General features: G+C 52.5%; 6 protein-coding genes across 6 annotated transcripts; 2 read left to right on the forward strand and 4 right to left on the reverse strand.

Moving 5' to 3' along the window:
- Nucleotides 1-3,960: 3,960 nt before the first annotated feature.
- On the reverse strand, nucleotides 3,961-5,530 carry GMORB2_0835 (LAS seventeen-binding protein 5; the record flags this gene model as incomplete). The annotated part of the gene is made up of 5 exons (XM_035462819.1): nucleotides 3,961-4,211; nucleotides 4,285-4,441; nucleotides 4,527-4,982; nucleotides 5,046-5,441; nucleotides 5,519-5,530. Coding segments are annotated over 5 exons (1,272 nt in total), but the record flags the coding sequence as incomplete, so codon positions are not given.
- A 1,205-nt stretch (nucleotides 5,531-6,735) lies between these two features.
- GMORB2_0836 (phosphatidylethanolamine/phosphatidyl-N-methylethanolamine N-methyltransferase) lies at nucleotides 6,736-7,665 on the reverse strand (the record flags this gene model as incomplete). Its single annotated transcript, XM_035462820.1, has 3 exons — nucleotides 6,736-7,216; nucleotides 7,481-7,520; nucleotides 7,605-7,665. The coding sequence occupies 3 exons, from the start codon at nucleotides 7,663-7,665 to the stop codon at nucleotides 6,736-6,738; spliced, it is 582 nt and encodes a 193-aa protein (XP_035324244.1).
- An 845-nt stretch (nucleotides 7,666-8,510) lies between these two features.
- Nucleotides 8,511-9,992, reverse strand: GMORB2_0837 (RXT2-like, N-terminal; the record flags this gene model as incomplete). The annotated part of the gene is made up of 4 exons (XM_035462821.1): nucleotides 8,511-9,433; nucleotides 9,499-9,661; nucleotides 9,721-9,842; nucleotides 9,920-9,992. The coding sequence occupies 4 exons, from the start codon at nucleotides 9,990-9,992 to the stop codon at nucleotides 8,511-8,513; spliced, it is 1,281 nt and encodes a 426-aa protein (XP_035324245.1).
- An 859-nt stretch (nucleotides 9,993-10,851) lies between these two features.
- On the reverse strand, nucleotides 10,852-14,157 carry GMORB2_0838 (beta-N-acetylhexosaminidase; the record flags this gene model as incomplete). The annotated part of the gene is made up of 5 exons (XM_035462822.1): nucleotides 10,852-10,962; nucleotides 11,045-12,279; nucleotides 12,345-13,628; nucleotides 13,740-13,858; nucleotides 14,099-14,157. 5 exons carry the CDS (start codon nucleotides 14,155-14,157, stop codon nucleotides 10,852-10,854), a joined length of 2,808 nt encoding a protein of 935 aa, XP_035324246.1.
- A 1,830-nt stretch (nucleotides 14,158-15,987) lies between these two features.
- Nucleotides 15,988-17,593, forward strand: GMORB2_0839 (N-acetylglucosamine-6-phosphate deacetylase; the record flags this gene model as incomplete). The annotated part of the gene is made up of 3 exons (XM_035462823.1): nucleotides 15,988-16,371; nucleotides 16,452-17,146; nucleotides 17,332-17,593. The coding sequence occupies 3 exons, from the start codon at nucleotides 15,988-15,990 to the stop codon at nucleotides 17,591-17,593; spliced, it is 1,341 nt and encodes a 446-aa protein (XP_035324247.1).
- Nucleotides 17,594-20,492: 2,899 nt separating this feature from the next.
- Nucleotides 20,493-22,392, forward strand: GMORB2_0840 (NDT80 / PhoG like DNA-binding family; the record flags this gene model as incomplete). The annotated part of the gene is made up of 3 exons (XM_035462824.1): nucleotides 20,493-21,701; nucleotides 21,800-22,200; nucleotides 22,275-22,392. 3 exons carry the CDS (start codon nucleotides 20,493-20,495, stop codon nucleotides 22,390-22,392), a joined length of 1,728 nt encoding a protein of 575 aa, XP_035324248.1.
- Between the last annotated feature and the right edge of the window lie 340 nt (nucleotides 22,393-22,732).

A 22,732-nucleotide genomic window follows, 5' to 3' on the forward strand; every position in this document is an offset into this window, starting at 1 on the left:
GGGGTGGGGGGGGGGAGGTACAGATGGAGGAGGAGAGAGAGAATCAGAGACACACAGTGTGGACCAGAAGCCACATCTTATTATATCATGCACGACTCTCACATGGATGGGGCGTCGCTAGCCCACGCCGGGTAAACGTATAGAAACCTTCTGGAATGGCAGGGATCAAGGGGTCATGTCCATGGGTCATGGGGGGATGAATCCTGGATATCATGGATCATCCCCCCCTTTCCCCTTCCTTGTCCGGGCTGAGTCCTCCTTGTTCAGGGCTCATCACTCTCGAATATTGACAGCCTCTCTGGCCTGCCTGCCTCGCGAGGTGTGCCACATCAAAGACCCAACAGAACATGATTATATTGTTCTTCCAACCTTCGAGAAGGCTTCGGCGACCGTAACTGTTGTGCAACACCGAGTAATACTGTTGGATGAATACTGGTTTTTTTTTTTTCCGTAGATGATTCGCCGCGCATTAATGGCGGCTCTCTCTCTGTCTCACTCTCTTCCCCTCTTTTCTTCTTCTTCTTCTCTCTCTCTCTCTCTCTCTCTCTCTCTGACGACAGCCGATGGTGGGAGGGTCTGTTACCTGATGGGAGGGGAAAAAGTGGGGTTGTTGTTGTTGTTGTTGTTGTTGCTGTTGCTGTTGCTGTTATTCTTGTAAGTACAGACTACTCATGCATAGTTCCAAATCTTTCTTCTTTCTTTGCCTAGGCCCTGCGACGAGATAGAATGATACTACTACTACTCCATGATCGTCTCTCAAACTGCTGCCCATGACTTTGTGTGACGGGACTCTTTTTACCAGGTCTGTGGGTAGATGCGGCGTACCCTGATTGCTTATTGACACGAGAGGGTCGGTCAGACTAACTGCTAGCGTATCCCCATCATCTCATCATCCCATCATCCCAGTATCCCATCCTGGGCGGCATCCCAGCGCTAGAGCCGCAAGTCGTTACGTGCTGGCATCTCCCCCATCCCATCAGCCCAGTACGAGCAATCAATCGTACGAGTAGAGGGAGAGGGAAAGCAACCCTAGCACACATAGAGTGGGAGTCGTCATAACCCCAACCCCAACCCCCCCCTCCCCCCGGTGCGGCGCGGCGTGCACCGGCCAACTACAGGCACATGTACGAGTATGTAGGCGCGCCAGCCTTATCACCGGATTGCCCCATCTGAGCGGGCAGTGGTTTCCGATAGTACTTATCGTGACTATCGTGAACCATTCATCTGCTCGTCTCCGTAACACTCGCCTCTATGCAGAAGGGGAGGATGGGTATCTCATGTCTAGCCTAGTGGCTCTCTACGATCTAAGGCGAACTCCGGACTCGACCTTGATGTAGTACGACTACGCGTAGTAGCAGTCATAATCATAATAACAATAATCATAATCATAATATGAGAGCCGGACATTGATACTACCCTCACCCCTCACACAACACGCTCCCGTACACTATCATTCAAGGGATATCACCACATCTAATCACTAGCCCTCATCAGGATGCAAGCCATGGCATCAATCAACTCCACGTCCTTGGATTGTTCTCTTATAAAAACTGAAAAATGCTTGATATCCTCCCTATCCACATCGTCCGTTTGTTTTCTCTATTATTTCTCTCCTCCATTCTGTTGTGAAGATAATTCTCATCTTACAACCGACACCGGCTCCTTGGTTTCTTTCTGTCTATCCCGAGATACGTCATGCGCAGATCCCAACAAGAAGAGAAACCGGGCGGGCAATCTTCGGCAGTCCATAGCACTCATTACTCGAGTGCACGACACACAATACATAACACATGTACTCCTCACATCAATCAAAATCCGATGAGAACCGAGGGGGGGTCGCGTGTAGTGCAGGTACACGGATACAGTCCGCACAGTATTATCGGCTACATTGTATTATGATGCACCTACTCTTGCAGTAGAAACCACAGCCTCTACTCGGCGCAGGGGAGAAAGGGGGGGGGGGGGGGGGGGGGACGGACCAAGTCCCCAAGGGTGAGCAGGCATAAAAAACACAAATCACCCCGCCCCGCGGCCCGGTGGCTATTGACAGTCGAATAGAGTCAAGCGTATCTTGTTCATTCAGACTCTCTCTATTGCCGTACAGAAGTAGATGGTCAAAACACTCTCTCAATCTCTCAAGTCTTGAGTACAAGCTGACAGCTAGAGCGCGAGCAACGGCAAATTAAATGAGAGTTGGAATATTCCTGCATCTATTCCTGCATCAAATCCGCCTCCCACCCGCCAAATTCCGTCATCGGCATCACCGAGTTCAAATGAGCAGAAGCCTTCTTCTACTCGTACCTTCTACAGAGTATTTATTTCACAGGTGGGGGGTGGGGACTCAACTCTCTCAATGTCCGGTCTGGCAACATTGCGACATGCCACTTTTTTTTTTTTTTTGCATATTCCATTGTAATACCTGTTTTCCTCTTAATCTGTACAGATGATGCAAGTACCAGTATTAAACTATTCCTCGCTCTCGGGTTTTTCTTCTGTCCACTCTTTTTCTATTCTTATTTTTAATTATTTTTTTTATCCCCCCCCCCGCTACTAGCACATGTATTAATACTACCCATGTTTCATCGGGGGGTGAATACAACTGTCAAATGATACCGCCCCGTACTCTCTCGTGCCCTACCCCATGAGCCCGAGTGTATGGTAGATCGGAAAGATGCCACTGCTGATAGAAGAGGTCTGTTGTATCCGTACTATCAAGCAGTTCAGGTAGTGCTGTGGTAATAATACCGATACCGCCGCATTGACCGCTACCTTCCGCCCGCGCTTGCATCTGCGCAAACCTGGGCGTCAAACACAGGCCGGAGTATCTACTAGGGTTCGCTGCAGCCTGCAAGCCCTGCGCCGCTTCCACTACATCTAATACAACGGCATCTTTGCTTGGTCGGTTTCTTATAGTCGGGCTCCTTTTTCCTTCTCTCCTTCTCTCCCTCTTTTCCCTTTTCTTCCCTCTTTTCCATATGTCCTCTTTTCTTTTTTTTTTTCCCTCTCCTCCATCTTACCTCTTCTTTTCCTCTCCCTTTCATCCTACCTTTTTTTCCCCCCCTTCTCCCTTCCAACGTTTTCCCAGATACTACAAGAGTAATCTGTATATCATGCTTCGCATTCATTGTACGATAGTACGTGTACAGATTACCACCACCAGTATCGGGACAACCTCTCGTTACCCTATACGACCGCCTTACCCAGTTTCGACGTTTCATCTATCCACTCCTTGATCTAGATGTGAGACAATTACAATGCCGATCTTCTCTTTTTTTTTTCCAACCTGGGTAGATACTACTATCATTACCGAGAGTCAAGCCTCTCTCGAGACTAGTTAGTAGACCTCGCAGTTCTTTTGCCTGTACATGATGAGCCATCACCACTGCCACTGCCACTGATAGCAGGATAGACGTCCCACACCATAAAAGCTTCTCAATATTACCCGACGTATTATATCAACCGAGTCCCAATATCTGCAATGGCTCAACCGCTCATGATTCCTGATACCACAGCCAACCTCCCGCATACGAACCTGTTCCAAGTATAGACCGACTCTGTCCAAGACTATACGAGAGTCCCAAGTATAGAAACCCAGCCCACCACTCAGCCAGAGGCTACACGTAACACCAACCACTGCCACCACTACCAGCCCTCATATAAACGCATAAACCACCATGACGTACATTCTCATGCTGTCAACGTAATAGTCTTCTTCAACACTCTCGGTAGGTAATCATAGTAGATGGAATGCTAAGCAGGAACCACAATAACCTATGAAATCGTAATGTGGCTCAGACAAAAGCCTAGCAACGATGAAAGAAAGACAGATGACAAGATGAGGAAGACAGCAGTAAAACGCCCTACCACCTTCAACGTGACAGAGCATTACTATACTCGAGTCTTCGGCGTGCACCCCCCATCCCTGCACCCCTTACCCTTCATACCCATGCACTCTCACCACCTAGGCTCCTTCTCGAACGCCGGCGTCTCCGCAATATTCTTGTCTCCGAACGGATCGTCGTCGTCCTCCTCCGACTCGGACTCTAGGGCAGAGGTCGAAGCCGGTGCCGGTCTGGGCGGTCTGGGAGGAGCCGGCTTCGACGACGCATCCGGTCGAGGAGGGGCAGCGCTTCGGCTCGAGTCCAGGTTGAGACCACCCAGGTCCGCGGGCTGGGCTCCGTCGTCGGATTCCTTGCCCTTGTTTTCCATCACTTTTTTTTTTTAGAAAAAAAAAAAGGTTAGCCAGATACAGTCCACCCTATACCTCTCACAGGGCACACCTACTTCGGTATAGATGGGCCTGTTCGGCAAGCTCATCGTCAGAGTCGCTGTCGGCGTCAATAGACCGATCCATCTGCTCGTATGACATGAGAGCGTGGACGAGCATATCGTTAGCGTTGAGCAGACTTCCGAGGAACTGCTCGTCCTCGACGTTGTGTATCTATATATATATATATAATGTCCGTCAGTACTGCCAACCCTCGTGTGTGTGCATGTCGTCAATGTTTGGAAAGAAAGAAACGTACGTAACGTAGAGCTCTTCGTCGCAACTGCTTGCAAGTCTCAAACTGCTCCACTGCCTTGGCGTTATCAGAGATGCGCTCCGTCTCCCTGTTGATAGTCTGGAGAGAGTTCATCAGGTTTGTTGATGAGATGGCCGAGTCGGCAATGACCGACTTCATCTGTGGTTTCTCGGCCTCGAGGTTGAACGGCTTCCTCTTGGATCTGCTCTTGTTCTTCTTATCCTTGGACGAACCGAAGAATGAGCTCGACTTGGAGTGCTGATGCGTCTGCTTCGCTGTCGGTGCCGACGCAGTCGAAGAGCTGGACCCGCCGGCAGCAGCAGCAGCAGCAGCAGCAGCTCTCTGCTCGGCCGCCATCCGGGCCTCCTCCTCCTCATCATCGCCAAACGGGTTCTCCTCCGTCTCCCGAATAACCTTGGATCTCTCCTGGGTCACTGCAGCTTTCCTCTTGGGTAGCTCCTGCAGAGGTGTGTTAAGACGTACTCCATCTCTCAGATAAGAACGGAAGAAAAAACCACTCACCTTGTGCAACTTGGCAATCTGCTGCAGGCCCGGCGTATTGGCATACTGCGACCACTGCCGGAAAAGCTCCCTACACTTATTCCTGACGTCCGGGTCCGAGAGGTTTGACGTCCCGCACACGCGGAGGCGCTCGAGCAGCGGCTCGTCGGCAAACGCCCTGTGGAATTTCGGCCCCGCATTCTGGATAAGCCCGTCGAGGATGACGAGCGCGCGGATCTGCCGGTGCACGCTGCCGTATTTGAGCTTCTTCCGGATTGCGCGCGCCGCCTCCCCAGGCCCCGTGGCCTGGAGCTGAATCGCCTCCACCAGTTCGGGGATGCCGCTCATGTCATCTTCCTCGTATCTCTCGCCCGTGAGGTTCTCGATCCTGACCGTAACGGCCGAGTATGGCTTCTTCTGTTGGGGGGGGGGGGGGTGGTCAGAGAGAGATGTTTTCTTCCCCATCAGTCGAGCGTACGGGAGACACGACTTACACTTTGAAACATGGCGGCGATGCTGTATATAGAGAAAGGATTCGAAACAAAACAAGAAAGAATCCTTCTTTATTTTCTCTATAAGAACCTCTCTCTATCCTTGAGGTATTGTCGTTGTGTTGAAGGCGCAATCGTATGAGTAGATTAGACCTGGACAGACCCCGCCCACACGCGCGCAAAGCCGCAAGGAAGGAAGAGTCTCGAAGCTGAGAACTCGAGGGCTGGGGTGTCGCGTACGAGACCGAGATGGAGAAAGGGAGGAAATCACGCAGCTTCTCTAGGCAAGGAAAAAAAAAGCTATGATGCGCTTTTCCTCCCAACTGCAATGCTGTCAGACGCCGATGTGGTGGTGGTGGTTGTGGTGGTGATGAACAGGGCCGAAGGGGAAAGAGGGGCATGACGTTTGGCGGGGCGCGTGTCGCAAAGTACTGATCTGGTCTGGTGGAGCCTGACGTGGATGGCTCAGCCCTCGTTACCAGAAGCAGGGTCTTCACAGTATCATGCATTCATCCTAGGCACATTTATTATTGTGATGGTACAACCATGAAACTCTAGGCAATTGGGGAACGTACAGGCTTGGCTTGCGAATGATGGACGTGTGCCATTGCGCATGCAATCGTTCCCAATGGCTGTCCGTGCGGACCGGCGGCTTCGTGTGTTCATACCCATCTTTATTGGGATGCTTACAATGAAAGCAGAATTAGACACAGGCCTCTATGAAAACGTACGGGGCTTCTGATATGAGAACTTCTTGGTCTCTGATACAAGTAACCAGAAAAAAGGAAAAGAAAAATATATCACTTTTAGCTTGAATATTCATTCACTCGAAGCAATGGTCAAAAACTCCCTTCGCGCCTGTTGAAATGGCCCCCCTCCTCCTTTTCTCCACGATAACATGAAAACACAGACATGATATGAACAGAGGTCGGAAATCACGGACGAGACGACACATCCTGTTCTGCCGTCTTCGCTTGGTTGAACAAATGATACGTGTACTCGTAGGTTGTAGCACACACGACGACACACGGGCCATGTGGGGGAGAAGACGCTGTCATCGTCTTGCCGCCCCACCCCCGCATGCTTGGTTCTCTTCACGATGTGCGTGAGATGATGGGTACGTCAACAATGGGATTGCCTCAGGATGGTAGGCGGCATCAGAGCGAAACAGAGCATGGCATGACATCCCTGACACATCAGACGAGAGAGCTCTCCTCCCCCTATTCCTGTTTCTTGCCCGAGGTCCTCTCACGCTCACGCTTGGCGTAAATCTCGGCGGTGAAGGGATCCTCGAACCGTAGAGCAGCGAGGTAGACGACCAGCACCCATCCCGTTAGGAGAATGCCCGCAGGCTTGGCAAGCAGAAGCGCGGTGCCCAGGAAGCTCATGGTGGACCCCCAGTACATGGGCGCGCTGACGACGTTGAAGGGGAATCCCGTCACCATCTCGTCGAGCAGGATGCCAAAGTAGTCGCCCAGGAAGGTCCCCGTGATGCCCAGCCTCCACGTGGAAGAGACGACGAGCGTGTTGCCGCATGCAAGGAGAGTGTAGGCTAGCGCCTGGGAGTAAACTGACAGAAGGAGAGGGTGGGTCGGCTGCTCCTGAATCGCACTCTTGTACAGCCAGTCGCGCACCATGCCAAGGGAGAAGATGGTGACAGCCAAGCCGTAGCACGCCGTCTCGGATCGGCCACCGAATAGTCTGGTCAGGACCTTGTTGTGATATTCTTTTCTTCGATCAGTTTCCCATAATCATCCCCATCACCATCATTCTCCGGGCCTCCTTCTTCTTCTTCGTCTCTTTCCCGCTCTACAGTCAAGCACAAATGTTCACGCACAAGGGTTCACATAAGGGAGGGTATAGGACGAACCTTGACGGGCAACGATGCTGGCGACAGAGAAACGTTAGACAAGTCCACGAACACACGTACATCGATAGCCCAGAACTAAAGGAAAGGAAACTTACTTCCAAAACGTAGGGTTGAAAGCGATAGAGCATGCCGACACTATACGTCAGGGATGTTTCTTAGCTAGCACGCCGAATTCTCAATCCATCTCCATCCAGGGGTGATTGAGCGCCAAAAACTTACCCAGCAGACTGGTCTTGCTCAGGTCAACATAGTTGACCAGGTCACTGATCAAGCCGGCCATGATGTCAGAGCTTGGCAGAGGCTACTTAAAACGACAAGTAACAGTGGCACAGAAAAAGTAGAAGACGGTTGTGTAGTGCTGTGCCGTAGTTCCTGTCGTTGTTGTGTTGAGGGGTAGTGCTGAGGATCAAAAAGGAAAGAGAGGGAAAGGAAGAGAGAAATGAAAGGGCATCGGATGAAATAAGAGGGCTTGGACAGTAGAGGGGGAGGGGAGAGTTGGAGCTTGCAGACGGAGCAGCAACAGCTGGCCTCTCGGCAACGTCAAGAAACGATGTTCCGGGACGAGGGAAGAAGCGGGGACACCCATCCGCCGCCCGTTGCTGCCCGCACACTGGTCAGCCGTCATCTGGCTGGGGAGGGGGAAATCGCGCGTTGTGACGCATGTTTAGGTGTGCATGCTCATCATGCTTCTCTAATTCATTCGCGTTCAATTGATACTCGAGATGACTAGTACTTCCAGTACTTCGCTCTGTATAATGAATCAGAGGTCCAAGGTGTGTGTGTGTATTATGCATGTCCAAACACCCACATCAATACTCCATCGTCGACTGTTGGTAGCTCCGTGCAACGGGCTGATATCTGTCATACCTCCCAAAAAGTGGAAATGCAAAATAACGAAAAAAAAAGGCTCCTAGACCATATATACAGGAAGGGAAAAAGCACGATGTATACCCAATTGAAGCTTCGAGGGGGGGAATGTCGTTATATTCGTTAAAAAAAAAAGAAGAAAACCCGAGACTAGAGAAGGGGAAGGATGATCTCGAGTGGGGGTGGACGTCTCCACGCAAAAGATATCAGCACAAGGATGAGGGGAGGAGGGAAGAAAGAGGCGCTGGCAACTCCCAATCACCGTCGTGTCCTTGTCTTTTTGGAAGTCGTTGTCGTATCCTCCTCCTCGTCGTCCTGCCCCTTCTTGAGGTCTTCCGTCAAGCCCCATTCCTCCTTGTCGTACCAGTCTTCTCCATCAGACATGTCCCTGTTCTCGCCCGAATGCGCCTCTGCCTTGGACCAGTGGAGTACGTTCCGGCGCAGGCGCTGCGCCTTGGTCAGGCCTTCATAAAGACGGTGCGCACCGCGGCATACCTCCTCCTGCTTTTGGACGAAGAATGAGAGCAGCCTGCGCACGTCCTCGGCCTCGTTCTCCGGCACCCCAAGGTTGCGGTCCGCCTTGGATCCCGCAGGTGGCAGGAACATGGGATGGACAAACGCCTTCTCGGTGCCTTCTGATACCATTGACGCGGGAGCACGGTTGGCATCCGCGGGTTCGTTTGCGGCAGCGTGTCCGTTGGCCAGGCCATGCGCACCGCCATCGTCCCCTTCTTCTTTTGGTTTCTCGTCACCATGCCGTCTAGCACCCGGTGCCCTGGGCCCGGCGTTTCTGTTATTGTTCTCGTCCACCGGATCGCTCATCGAAACGTCCTCGTCGCCGTTAGTTTCTTCCTGAGCATCGCCTTGTTTGCGTCCGTCTTCGCCCACAGTTGTGGTGCCCTTGGACAGGCTGAGAAGGTGTCGGGCCACATGGTCGTCCGTATACAGCTCGACGTCATTGGGGGCTAGCATGGCCTCGCAGGGGATCCAGATGTGGTCGCCGCATAGCGCCGTCCAGAGGTGGCGGACCTTCCAGAGAGATGCGTTTTCTCTGCGCATCATGGCGCTGCTGTGCTGGACCAGGTTGGTCAGACTCTGCGAGGTAAAGGGCTGGGAGAGGGTCGGGTGGTTTGGCAAGTCGGTTGACGCGGTCAATGGTGCGAGCACATCTGTCGACGACACTGCGTCAGCGTTCTGCACTCTTTTCGGAGGGAGGTGGAGACTCGTATGGTGGCCGAAAACTCACTCTCTAGACGGATGTTGGCATAGGGATCCAACTCCGCGGCCGAAGCCATGGCTTCTTCGATACGGTCGTCGTCATCGTCGCTGTCGACTTCGTACCCTTCCCAGTCGACCAGGGGGGGGTTCCGGTGGATGATGGATCGTCGAACGCCAGCGTAATCGACTTCCTGCAGCGCCGGGCGGTTAGAGAGAGGGCGGCAGGACGCGCACGGGATTGAAGACATACCTCCTTGTAAGCACTGGGGCCTTCAGTAGGGATGAGCTGGCCTCTGTGTGCGAAGCGAGCCCGCCTCTGGAGTTTGTGCCCTCGGTTGCCGTAGCTTTCGATTTCGGAGTCTGAGTCGGAGTCTGCGTCTCCCCCCAAATCGTGGTTAGTGAACGCGAACGCCGGGGTAGAGAGAAAAGGGAAAAACAGGATGGCGCACCGTAGGCTTTTCGCTTGAAGGCCTTTTTCATGCCAGCTATAGTCTCGGCAAAGAGAACCTGTTGGGAGGTCATCATGGGCGTGGTCGCGAACAGCGAGGGAAGAGATTGTCTGTCGAAGGCGGGCTCTCTTGCCTCGTCTCGTCGCAAGAGCCGACGCCGGGGAAAGGATGTCGCAAAAGATGGATATGCTGCCAGCGACGAGTGAAAGAGAGATAATAGTGTATATATTCTGGCCCAGGGGGGCAGATTATGTCCGCAAAGGTAACAAGATGTAGAGCAGTTAGTTACCCAGAGGTCATGTGGAAAAAGGGAGCCCTACCAAAGCAAGCAAATCGAAAACTAGTAGAGAAAGAGAGGGCTTCCTCGGGAAACGCGAGCGGCAGTATTGGAGAAGGTACGTGGGTACTTTCCACTCTACAAAAAAAGCTACCCGCCCGCAAAGCGACAGTCAAGACGCCGATGACAGCACCCTGCTGACTGTCGGTCCAATCAGCTATCTCAGTGCGGAACACCACTTTTTCCGGCGCCGCTTCAATTTACGGAGTCTACAAACGACGCCGACCTCAACGCCTTGCGCTACTCCGTCCGTATCAACCCAAACTCAATTCCTACTTGAAAAAGAGACCAACGAAATTTTTGATGTAAAGTTGTCTTCAACGCTATTGTATACTGTTTCATTATACATCAAGATTGCCTGAACAAAGCAAGCTCAGCAAAAGCAAGGATGGCAGCGATCACCCCTGAAACCACCCCCGCCAGCCGCAGCCTCACAACTCCAATATGGGGAGATAATCTAAAGATACCTGAAGAAAAATAAAATGAATGGATTCAATATTAGGCCATGCATTCTCCGTAAAGTATTTGGAAAGAAGTATTTTCCATTTTAAAAGTCGGCAAACTATCACAGCTCAGTTAGCATCAGATTTCCTGCTTACAAAGGGGGTCTAAAACCAACATTGTCGGGCGAGTTGGAAATTTCCTCAAAGGCTTGCAGAATTTCGAAGCCCATGGCAAGAAGAGGCTCATATGTTTCATCAATAGCCTATAACGAGGTCAAGCTTAGCAAAATGAAAAAAAAAAAAAAAAAACCGACGGCGGCCGTTCCCATTCGAAATGAAACATACCCAGCTAAGAACGGTCTTGCTAGCCTTGTGGCTCTTGTTTTGGCGTACACCCATGAGTGCCAATCCCTGTAGAGCCAATATAGACATCGGGCCAGGCAAGATAATCGGCGCGAGAATACCACCGACACCGACATCGTGACTTCCCGAGATGAGCGGGGGGATGTGAGCCAACAGTGGACCATTCTGCCTGCAGATGATGATGGTACCCAGCAGGTTGCCAGACGGGTCTTTTGCGCGCACGATTCCGCAAGCTTTTGTCTCAGCGAGGGAAGCCTTGTACAGTTCGAGCACCTCGGGATTGGAATTGGTGCGCACGTGGGAGAGTACGTTCTCAGCATTGTCGAGCCCATGGATGAGGTCAAAGCTGATGTTGGCCCGTTGAATACTCTGCAGGAGGCCCTCAGGCGGGGCCCAGCCTGCCAAGTCGGGGATCATCATGTTGATGACGCGCCGAGGGGATTGTATGTCGAAACCACTGTTGCCGAACCACTCCTTCAGTGGACTCACGGCCACGTCGTTGGGGACGCCCAGGAAGACTCCGGGGAAACACATACCCACCTGAATCTTGTTGATACCCTTCTGCTGCTTCAGACCCTTGATTGCCCGCCGGAGGAGCGAACGGCCAATAGAGACGTTGCGCTTCGATGGATCGACGAACAGCGCCCCGATGGCCCCCGTGCCCGACGTGTAATAAGTTGCGACGAATCCATATAATGCGTGTGTGCTGCTGTTGCGGACTACGAAATGTGCCTCCCCGACGCTGGAGCTCAGGAGACCAAAGGTAGACGCTCTCGTCGTCTCTAAGAATGATAGGTCAGGGTTACTGGCACGGTGGACGGCGCGCAGGAGGTCATCCAGTCCAGAACTGTCACGTTCACGATCATACTCCTCCACAAGCCAGTGCTGCCTGGCCTTGAGAGTCTTTTTGCTCTTTCGGAGCGTCCCGGGAAGGCTGCCGGTCGGCGTAAACTCTCCCATGAGTGCACGTACTAGAGCGTGCATGGCCGTCTCGGTGAAGTCAAATGTGCAGATGTAGGTGCCGATGGACTTGTCCATGGCGAAATCGTAGGGTGAGCTCACGGCAACCACGATAATCTGTTTCTTCTGGCCGCGGCTCCTAAGCATGGAGCATATCATGCCTACGTGCTTCGTAAAGCCTGCCTGGTACAGATTGCGATTGGCGTCGGCAGTCACAATAATGATGCAGGACGCCCTATTGATGAGGTTTTCGTGAACTTTTTTTCCCGTAAGCAAGTGTCCGGGGAATATTTGCATGTGGTCAAATGCATCATGCGCTTACCTGGCCGTACTCCGTTAGCAGTGTAGCTGGTATGGAGCAACTTCCCGTTGCGCGATCGAGCCAGCCCCTTCCCAAACTCTCGAAATACACCTTCGCCACTCATGTTGGGCCCATTTTTACGACTGCTGTGGAGCCAGTGATCATGAGCCGTCACGGCGTCTTCTCGTCTGTCTACTCTTGAGTCTACCAAACTCTTCTTCAAGCTGGAAGCCGGTAGGGGCTTCACGAGAGGAGTGAGAAGTAGAAGCTCTTCCGACGGATGCATAGTCGACGACAGTGGAAGAAGCTTCTCTTTATCACGTATGACGGTGATGGAACCGTCATAAACCTTGCGAGAAAGTGCAAGATGAGACGGATGGAGCTGAGAGAGTAGAGAGGTGCCAGGAGGCTGAAGAGCCTTTGACCAGGAGGTGCAGGTAGATTTGATCTTGAGCACGCGCTTGACCGAGGTGAGCAGCCTGTTCTTGGTTATGATGCCGTTCTCAACACCGAGCTTGAGCCCCTTGATGGCCTCGAGCTGAATATCGTACGCACGGCAGAGGAGAAGCAGATCGCACCCCGCCTCCATGGCCATGACGACCCCATTCTGGACACCGAGCTCGTGACTCAGGGCCTCCATCTCCAGGCACTCGGAGATGGCAACACCGTTAAAGCCAAGCTCATTACGCAGCAAATCGTCCACGACCTGGTCTGAAAGACAGGCATGTCCCACGTTCATCGAAGGGTTGGAGATGCCGCAGCCACCGACAAACATGGCATCCAGCTTGCCAGAGGCAATTGCGTTTCGGAATGGGACGAGGGCGCTGAGGCTCAGCTCCTCTAGAGTTTGTGTGATGATTGGTACATCGAGATTGGATCCAAGGAAGTCTAGGTTGCCATAAGATGGAAAGTGCTTGCCGCATGAAGCCATGCCGGCGTCCCGGATACCCTTTAGCGCAGCAAGGCAATATTGGGAGACCTCTTGAGGGTCATCTCCAGTAGCTCTAACGCCGAGGGGCTGATAGCGTGCATTGTTTAAAACATCTAGGACGGGGCCCAGCATCAGGTTGACACCGCACGCTGAGATTTCAGTGGCCGTAGCCTTGGTGATCTCGTAGGCTATGTCAGGTTGGCCGGTGGCGGCCACGCCCATGGCACTGGGGAACTGGCAGACGTAGTCTTCGTCAAAGAGGCTGTTGACGCCACCATTCTCCTGGTCAAGAGCGATAAGTAGAGGGTGCGGATGACCTGCTTGCTGGGCGATAGTTTGGAGTTCCCGTACAAGCCGCGCTGTCTGTTGGGCAGCTGGAGTTGATGGTCAGTGAGAGAACCCATGGCCGAGAAGACGTAAGTTGAATGGGAAACATGACGCGTCTCCGTGAGAACAAGACCAATTACAGGCGCATGGAAACATACATTTGAGATTCTTGGCTGTGAGTATAATGGACCCGAGATGATGATCCTCAATTAGACTCCTGATTTGGGGCGTCACCTCAGTGCCATCCCAGCCCATAATCAGACATTGACCAATAGCCCTGCATATGGTGAGAAGATGGTCAGCATCACTCTAGCTAGTATGAGCCTCGACGAAAACACGATGTTCAACTGTTTGCAGGTGAAGGGTTCATCATGGTAGTTTTTGCGTTGGTCGTCCAGAAAGAGGTGGGAAGCTGCATTAACTTGGCCGCGCCAGAGGCGCGGGAAAAGATGGAGAGATGGGGCAGAGACGAAATAACTGCCGTGGGATGAAGGGTTGACGATGAGTCGGGACATACCATTCCGTATCCTGCCATATTGCGTCCAAACCAGTCGTTTTCCGGCTGTTTCCACCCATTATGTTGAAAGCCAGAGGTGGGGATAGGTGTCATCAGCAGAATATCACGGGGGCATAGTCCAGTCCATGTGCGCCCGTGGTACTGGCTTTGCTTAGCTGTAAGAGGCGTGGAGGAAGCACAGAAGCCGAAGAGAAGAGGGGAAACAGACGCCCGCGAAACTGATACAGAACTTGGGCTGACAGTGTGCACGAGCACGAGCAATAGCAGCCTCGGCTTATGGATGCGCTGTGTCTGTTATTATCTGGGAAAGAAACGTGGATGATAATTGAGTCCGTATCAAGCTGGGGTAACACGAGGCGTATGATGGGCTAAATGTCGGTTAATCAGACCAACGGCATCCTGTGACACCGGTTGGCTGAGATTGAATGAAGCAGTAGCCTTCCAGTATACGATGATGGCTCCTATGAAGGATCATTAAATATTGTCGTTGCCCTCCAAATATTGCGCTCCTAGTTTTATATCAACATCACAGTATTAAATGTTTTACATGCTCATACAAGGTTGAATCCCAGGGTTGTAATACTATTAGTAGCCACTCGTCGTTATTACGTGTATAATATGATGTATTAATAATTATCAACTGTTAGTGCTATGAAAACACTCAATGTCGGTTATCTGATAGTCTTCTCTGGAGTGGCGTGAAATGTTGAAATCTATAGCAAGTGCAGCAGTGACACTGGGTGTTTGCAGGAAGGAGCGACCTGAGGAGTGTGGCGTGAGCGACTGAACGAAGTAAGGAAAGAAGGAAAGAAGGAAGGAAGGAAGGAAGTAGACGAGCAAGCGAGACGCGAAGGACGAGAAAAGAAGAGGAAGGTGCGTCGTAGGGTCTTCTAGTGGGGCCATTGGTCAAGACTCAAGGGTCTAAAGGGTACGTATTGCGCTGCTAGACTAAACCCTTTATGAATGTCTCCGTAATAACGTAACGGAGTCAAAGAAAAAAGAAAGAGAAAAGCACGGAGTATTATTAATACTCTCAGGTATTCGTAGTGCCAAATCCAATTCGGTGGAATTGATCATATTAGTTGGTGGCCACAAGCGGTCCAACGTTACATGCTACCAGTTCCATCATGACATACTGGAGCCGCCCATCAGATATGGACCCCTCCCCCGCCGTGCCTTATCCATATCGCCTCCAGAACGTGTCATGGTACCCATTATATGCACCATGAGAGCGAATCGGCCATCGCTGGCAGTGACCAGTAAACGCTTCTGTCGAGAGGTGAGGTTGCAGTTGCTGATCCAAACTCAAGTGGCATGGGAGGGGAGAGAAAAGAACGTCCCGCATTTCTCCAACGGCGCATGGAACCATCAATGATTGGAATTGCCGGCACCACCGATACTCGAAATAATGATGAAGCCTCTGACTCTGGCTTGGTCAAGATAATGCCGTCGTAGCATCGGCAACGTCCACCCACGATGGTGGGCACTCGTTCCCATGGCGTGGTAACAGTCGTTGAAACACAACCAACCCATGCACCCTCCCACCTCACACTTGCACGAATGATTGTTGTATTTCCCGATATGGTATTACGAGTAAGTTCTTGTAGCAGGTGGCACTGGTTGCCACCACTTGGCTTGCGTTCCGCTCGGCCTCGTCATGTCACTCATGGTTGTATCCAGTTATCCCGCCGATATCGAATCATACTAGTGTCGGCCGTCTGGCTGCTCTCCTTAAGGCCCCGTCATCCTCTCATTAATCTCTTTTTGCCGTGGAGTCACATAAACACCATATTAGGGCATCCAGTCCTTGAAACCGAGCCCATCTCTGCGATACTCGTCCTGGATCCTCTCTTATTCCTCCTCAGAAACCCCGTATCTAGTCAGAAGAGATGCCTATCGCACTCTCCCAGATCGCCCAGGCCAAAAATGGTCTCACAAAATTCACAAACTGTCGCCTGCTGAGGGGTGACCAGCTGGTCAACGATGACCTATGGGTCAGTTCGGTCTCGGGCAAGATCATACACAGCCAAGCCTCCTTCTACGATGAACTCGTCCTCCCCGACAGGACAATCGACCTGGGTGGCCGCATCGTCGCCCCCGGCATGATCGAGTGTCAGCTCAACGGCATCTTTGGCTTCAACTTTTCCACTCTGATGGATGACATGTCCCAGTATGGAAAGAGGGTCAACGAGATCAACCGTCAGCTCATCCAGACGGGTGTCACGTCCTATCTCCCCACAATAACCAGTCAGATGCCTGAGCTGTACCAAAAGGTATGTGTGTGCGACCGAAAAAGTGGTGGCTGATTCGATATATCTTCCCCCTCAGAAACGGGCCACTGACAAAAAAAAAGGCACTCCCGTACCTGGGACCATCGGGCCAAAGCCGTATTGCCGACAACGGAGCTGAATCTCTGGGAGCTCACTGTGAGGGGCCGTTCCTCAGCCCTACCAAGAATGGCGTACATAGTGTTGACGTGCTTCGTGACGCGCACACGTTTTCCGACCTGGAAGAGTGCTACGGTGCCTACAACATCAACAAGGACAACAGCAACATGCAGGCCCAGTCGGGGGACACTGCGCCACTCCCTATCAAGATGATCACGGCTGCCCCGGAGCGCGGCCGGATGACGGACCTGATACCTGAGCTGACCTCTCGGGGCATCATCTACTCGATCGGCCACTCCGAGGCCACATACGAGGACGCCTCGGCCGCCGTCAACAACGGGGCCACCATGATCACGCACCTCTTTAATGCTATGCGCCCTCTGCACCACCGCAACCCGGGCATCTTTGGCGTCCTGGGCACTGCCGAGGACAAGAACCGCCCATACTTTGGCATCATTGCTGACGGCATCCACCTCCATCCCACTACCATCAAGATCTCCTACAACGCCCACCCGGACGGCTTCATCCTCGTCACCGATGCCATGCACCTGGCCGGTCTGCCCGACGGGGCCTACCCCTGGACCAACGGGGAGAACACGTGCAACATTGTCAAGACGGGTTCTACGCTCAGGCTCGAGAATTCAGAGACGATTGCTGGAAGGTGAGTGAGCGACGACACGTTTACCTACCAGTCTTCATCCTTCTTCCCTTCTTCCTTCGAGAGGGGGGTGGAGCCATCCACTTCCATCCCCCTCCCTCCCCCCCCTTTCCTTATACCCGGACCTATCGGGCCGACAGGGAGAAACAAGACCGTTGACAGCGATGCCACACGCGCACACACAACAGCTCCATCACCCTTCTCGAATGCGTCAACAATTTCCTCCGCTGGTCAAGGGCCAGTGTCCCGGCGGCCCTCAACGCGGTGACGGCCACGCCGGCGTCAATGCTAGGCTTGGAGGGCGTCAAGGGCACGCTGGATGCCGGCGCTGATGCTGACCTGGCCATATTTGACGAGAAGATTGACGCCGGCGGTGCCAGTCAGCTTTGCCTCGACCAGGTGTGGAAGTTTGGCACACGGGTCCTACCGTCTGAGACGAAGACCCTATGACGTGAATTTCGTGACAGTTTTTCAATGGGGCGAAGGATCGGGAACACCTTGCGCCACCTATAACTGACGGCTGTCAATGATGATGGCGGGACTGCATAGATGGTCACGTTCATCCTGGGCCAGACACTACCAGATCGGGCCACAGATACCTGATGGCTTGCCTCAACTTAGAAGGATGTGATGTGCACTAGAATTATGATATATATGCAAGCACAAGGATCCAGAGGTTCCAAACGTCTCCATCCCAAATATATACCATATACAGAGATATACAACGGCATTCTACAGAAGAACTGCGTGTATCTTTATTTGCTTGATTAAATGTGTTTCGTCGTTTCCGTTGGCGCGCCGTGCAAGGTGCAAGTGAAGGCGAAGACCGGATGTGGTGGAGTTCGACGAGGTATTCCCACAGGCAGTTATCATAATCAAACGCGGCTACCTAGCCGGCCGGGTCCTTGATCGGATGTAAAGAGCGATATATTCATGGACATATCAAGAGGACAGTTAAGTCTGATGCTACCATGTATTACTATATATTCCAATCTGATGACTCGCGTGGCGTTCAGGGGTAGATGTAGCTTCCCACCACGAATGTTGTGGTGCGATGTTCTTGGCGGGTGTGTAGGTGAGGTGCTCTCTGTGTAGCGATCCTACCCTGGTATGCGGTCGTGGCATTACTGTCTACCCATGGGATTGAAAAAAAAAATTCCGCACTCTTTTGTTCTCTTCCTCTCTCAGCCCCCGTTGAGAGAAAAAGAAATTTGATATTCCATTTCCTGCATCAGCTGATAATGCTATCATTAGCTGCAGGGCGGGATGTCGCACAGCAGGAAGATAACGTCCTGTTGGCACCATCTCGTTGCGACCATCAATCTATGACTCGTAGCTACGTTTTCCGCATTAGATGTGACGCAAAGTGAAATCTCTTGGTTTTCCTAGGTGCATTTTGTGAATTTCATGTATATATCTATACTATCCTTGGATACATCGTGAGGCCTAATATAGTATTATTATTGAGTACATGTGGTATATCGATCTACCGGCGTGGCCCGCCCGCCTTCAATGCCAAGGCCTAAGGGACAGGAAAGATAGGACATGGGGGGATGGTCATTATCAAGGGTAATTAATCACGGACGAATACGTGCGTTGGTAGCTGCGTGCGGCGCACAGATTAGAGTGCTCACTGTTCAGCCTGCGTCGAATATTGAGAAGGGCGCAATGATGCACGGATGCATGAGTGGGAATTGAGAGATGACACCATGATCGTTGCTTTTGTTTACTTACGAGGTTTTGGCAGTCTCTATGCCGTATTAGTTATCGCTCAGTGAGGTGGCTTTTATTTTTACTATATATATATATATATATATATATTTATTTTTTGAAAACTACGACGCCACATCAAGAATGACGAGGGGATTTGTTGGTGTTGGTCGATCTATCATTTCGAATCCTTCCACGGACCCGGTGCGAGGGGGGGAGGGGGGAGTGACTGGAGACTCCAGAGTAATGCACCTACGCAGATTCCCTTTTCGACAACCGCGCAGACGAAAGTGAAACATTGATGGAAGGATTGTAGCTGGTTAACTGCAGGTACGGTATAGGAAGAATGCATATAACTATGTAGTCTATTAGATAGGACGAACCGGAGCAGAAGAAGAAGCAGAAGTAGAAGACGAACAGGACGGAGGGGTTGTTTCAACGAGCACTGGCTGGGACCTCACTACGGGAGTATTGATATTACATGTTACTTGCTTAGTGGAAGTTGGGGATGTCCCCTGTCCCTTAGGGGTGTCCCTTAGGGGTGTCCCCTAGGGGTGTCATCACCTCCGCTAGCGGCCAATTACAGCAGGTCGTTTGTGGACCACCTGCTGATAGGACCCCCCCGGGGCTTCCCTTCCCCTCCAAGGTCTTCCCCCCTCTAGCGTCCAAATCCCCCCATACCATTCCCTCCTAGGCTCGTACCCTGGCACCTACCTGGCTGTCTGTCAGTCGTGCGCTTCATGGCCCTGGCGACACTCAACTGCGCGCACCTGCTCTTACTTGGTCGATTCAATGCATTCTCATCGTACCAGTTACTGGGGCCAGTTCAGCCCGTCCAGTGTATTATCTCAAGTACTGAATAGCAGCTACTTAGTAGTACAAGAAATTGATGTCAGTGAGTTGCTTGCGAGAGTAGACTATTACGGAGTACTGTACAGATTACATACATACGAATATATTACACTGACGCAACGTCCGGACTTGGGGGATTTATTTCCTTTGTCCCTTGCCCGCCACTCGCACTTGCTCAGCCTACTCCACTCACTTTCCTTCTTCCGCACCATCCTGCTGCTCATCGACGTCGACAAACACCAACTCCTTCCAACTCCACACTCTTCTTACCGAACCACGAGTCAACTGCCATCGTCGCCAGCCTGCAGCAGACCTCTTTCCTCTCTCTCCCCTCCTCCCCGGTATCCCCCCGGTATCCCCCCTGCGCGTCTACCTTGGCGTCCTTTCGTTTGCCATCTGTCCCACCCCACTTTCTCTCCCTATTCCCCTCTAGTAAGACCGACGTGGGAATAGGAATGAGACGCCAGCTGTAGGGCTTCCTTGATATCGTCAGTACTGTCTGCCTGTCTCAGTGCCTCTACACCCAGGGGACCAGATCCTTCGGGGCGACGACCGAGACAACAGTCTCACAATCGAACCAACGCCACCCTTTTACGCTTCTCTCTCTCCCGCCTGCTCACTGCCCTTGGAACGACATCCCATCGCATTCTTGTCCCCCCCCCCCCCCCCCCCCCCCCCCCCCCCCCCCCCCCCCCCCCCCCCCCCCCCCCCCCCCCCCCCCCCCCCCCCCCTCACACACACACACACCAGATGCCGCGCTGCTGATCTGCGGCACCCCGAGGATGCCATGGCTGCCTTCAACTCCATGCCGTCGTCTATGCCGGCCGGTGCTCTGGTAGACGCGATGCACGGAAATGCTCTGGGCCATCATCACCACCAACAGCAACATACCCACAATCAACCTCCTCCCGACCTGTCATCTATGCAGCGCTTCGATGTCGAAATGAACTTTGAAGAGGCCCTCCTGTACGTTACCTCTAACCGCTCCCCCATCCTCGGTTCTGCCGCGATGCTAGAAGAGGGAAACACTGACCAAGGCCAATGCTTTGCTAGTGACGGAGGTGCCTTGTCACATCTCCCATTCAACCCCACCTATGACTTTGACAGCCTCGCCACCTTTGAAGATCCCTTTTCTTACTCCGTCAGGGCCTTTGAGCCGCGGCCGAACGAAGATGCGATACTCGACGAGTCCTCACCGCAGCAGCTAGACAACAAGCTGCTGGGCTTCTCTGGACCTGCGCTGTCTGCCACAGTTGTCGACGACATGGGCAAGGTGTGTGACGTAGGCATGACGGCCGAACTGTACGGCATGTTCTTCGTCGCCGAGGATGTATTTGGCGCCGACAGTACCGGCCGCCCGCTCGAGCTTACGTGCTACCGCCGCAACCTCTGGCAGTGCTCGGGCCAGATGGTCCTGCCGCGCATATTCTCCCACATTGTCGATGACCAGGGTCGCCAGGTGCCACTCATGGACCTCTCAGCCACCATATCTGGCGTTGAGTCCATCGAGGGCAAACCCACCGAGATCATCTCCATCCCATGGAAGAACTCGGCCGCCCAGGCCGCCGCCGCTGAGGAGCCCAAGACGGCCGGCCCTCCCCCGACCATCTCCCTCGACCTAGCTGCCGGACAAGAGCTCGATCCCACACGCGTCGTTCTGCCCTTCATCTGGAAGCGTCTGCAGTTCAAGCACGCCACAGCCAACAACGGCAGGCGCAAGGGCCTGCAGCAGCACTACATTGTCCACATCAACCTCGTCGCCAACGCCAAGGCCGGTGACCCTGTCACCATTGCAGAGGTCCACTCCGGCCCTGTCATTGTGCGCGGCCGCAGTCCCCGCAATTTTGACAGCAGAAAGGACGTTCCTCTCACCGGTGAAAAGAGGATCGAGAGGAGGAATACGACTAGCTCCAACGACAGCACCGTCATAAAGTCCGAGAGGGATGCACCCATGAATGTTCAGCAGCAGAAGCCGCAATCCTCAAGTACCGTACCAGTGAGTTCCATGAAGATATACATTTTTAAACACATCCATACCGTCCAAGGAAACATTTATCCTGCCCAAGGCGCGGTCAAACTGACGACCAACTTTAGCATGTGAATGAGTCGGCAACACCACAGTCGTTCCCCCAGCCTAGTCAGAACCCCCACCCGTCCAAGAGAATGGCCATTTCCCCGACGGTCCCTAAACCCCCCGTGCCGTCATGGTCGAGAGAGTCGCCCACCAAGCCCACCGGTTCAAAAACCTCTGGTGCTGCCAAGGGTCGTGCGACGGCCAAGAACAACAACAACAACAACAACAGCCACTCTGCCCCCATCAACCTCTCTCTCTCCGAGGATGAGAGGAGTCCCAACCGCTGCAGCGCCGAAGTGGTCAGCCCTCAAAATGGAAGGGCGGGGACCACAGCTGTAGGAAGGCAGGCGGCGGCGGCGAGTAGTCCGACAGAGTCGGAGGATCCGCTCTATGAGTACTTTCCTCTGAGTATCGATGACTGGTATGTATTTTCTTCTCTCTCTTGAGAGCCCACAACAGCTTATCGAAGATGAATGCTAAATATCTGACATATAGGATGCCTCCTGTCGATGCTATATATCGACCACATGTGGTCCACCATACGGTTATTCCGCCCGAAATCAAGGCGCAACAGGTGCACAGCAGGACAAAACGGTATTTCCTTGCAGACTAGGGATATTTTCTCTCTCTCTTTGACATGGCGCCCATGTACGATATCATACTATTTTCTTCCCTTCTCCTTCTACGACGGGTTCAGACGGATGAAGGATTTGGAGTTTTTCTTCTTTTATTCACTGCGATCATTGAGCGTATTTTGGTGGATTTTTATTCATTTCATAGCTTGTTGTGTTATCGGCAGAGTGTCTAGCAGGGGGCATTCTTATATATACCTGGATAATAAAAGGTGCTACTATCAGCCTTGATCTCAGTTGAACAAATGCATCTATCATCATTTTACTTCTTGTAGTTTCTCTCATTTATGATATAATATCTTGGTTGCCAAGACCGGTGCA

This window comes from Geosmithia morbida, assembly GCF_012550715.1.
Source record: "Geosmithia morbida isolate 1262 chromosome Unknown scaffold_1, whole genome shotgun sequence".
NCBI lineage: Eukaryota > Fungi > Ascomycota > Sordariomycetes > Hypocreales > Bionectriaceae > Geosmithia > Geosmithia morbida.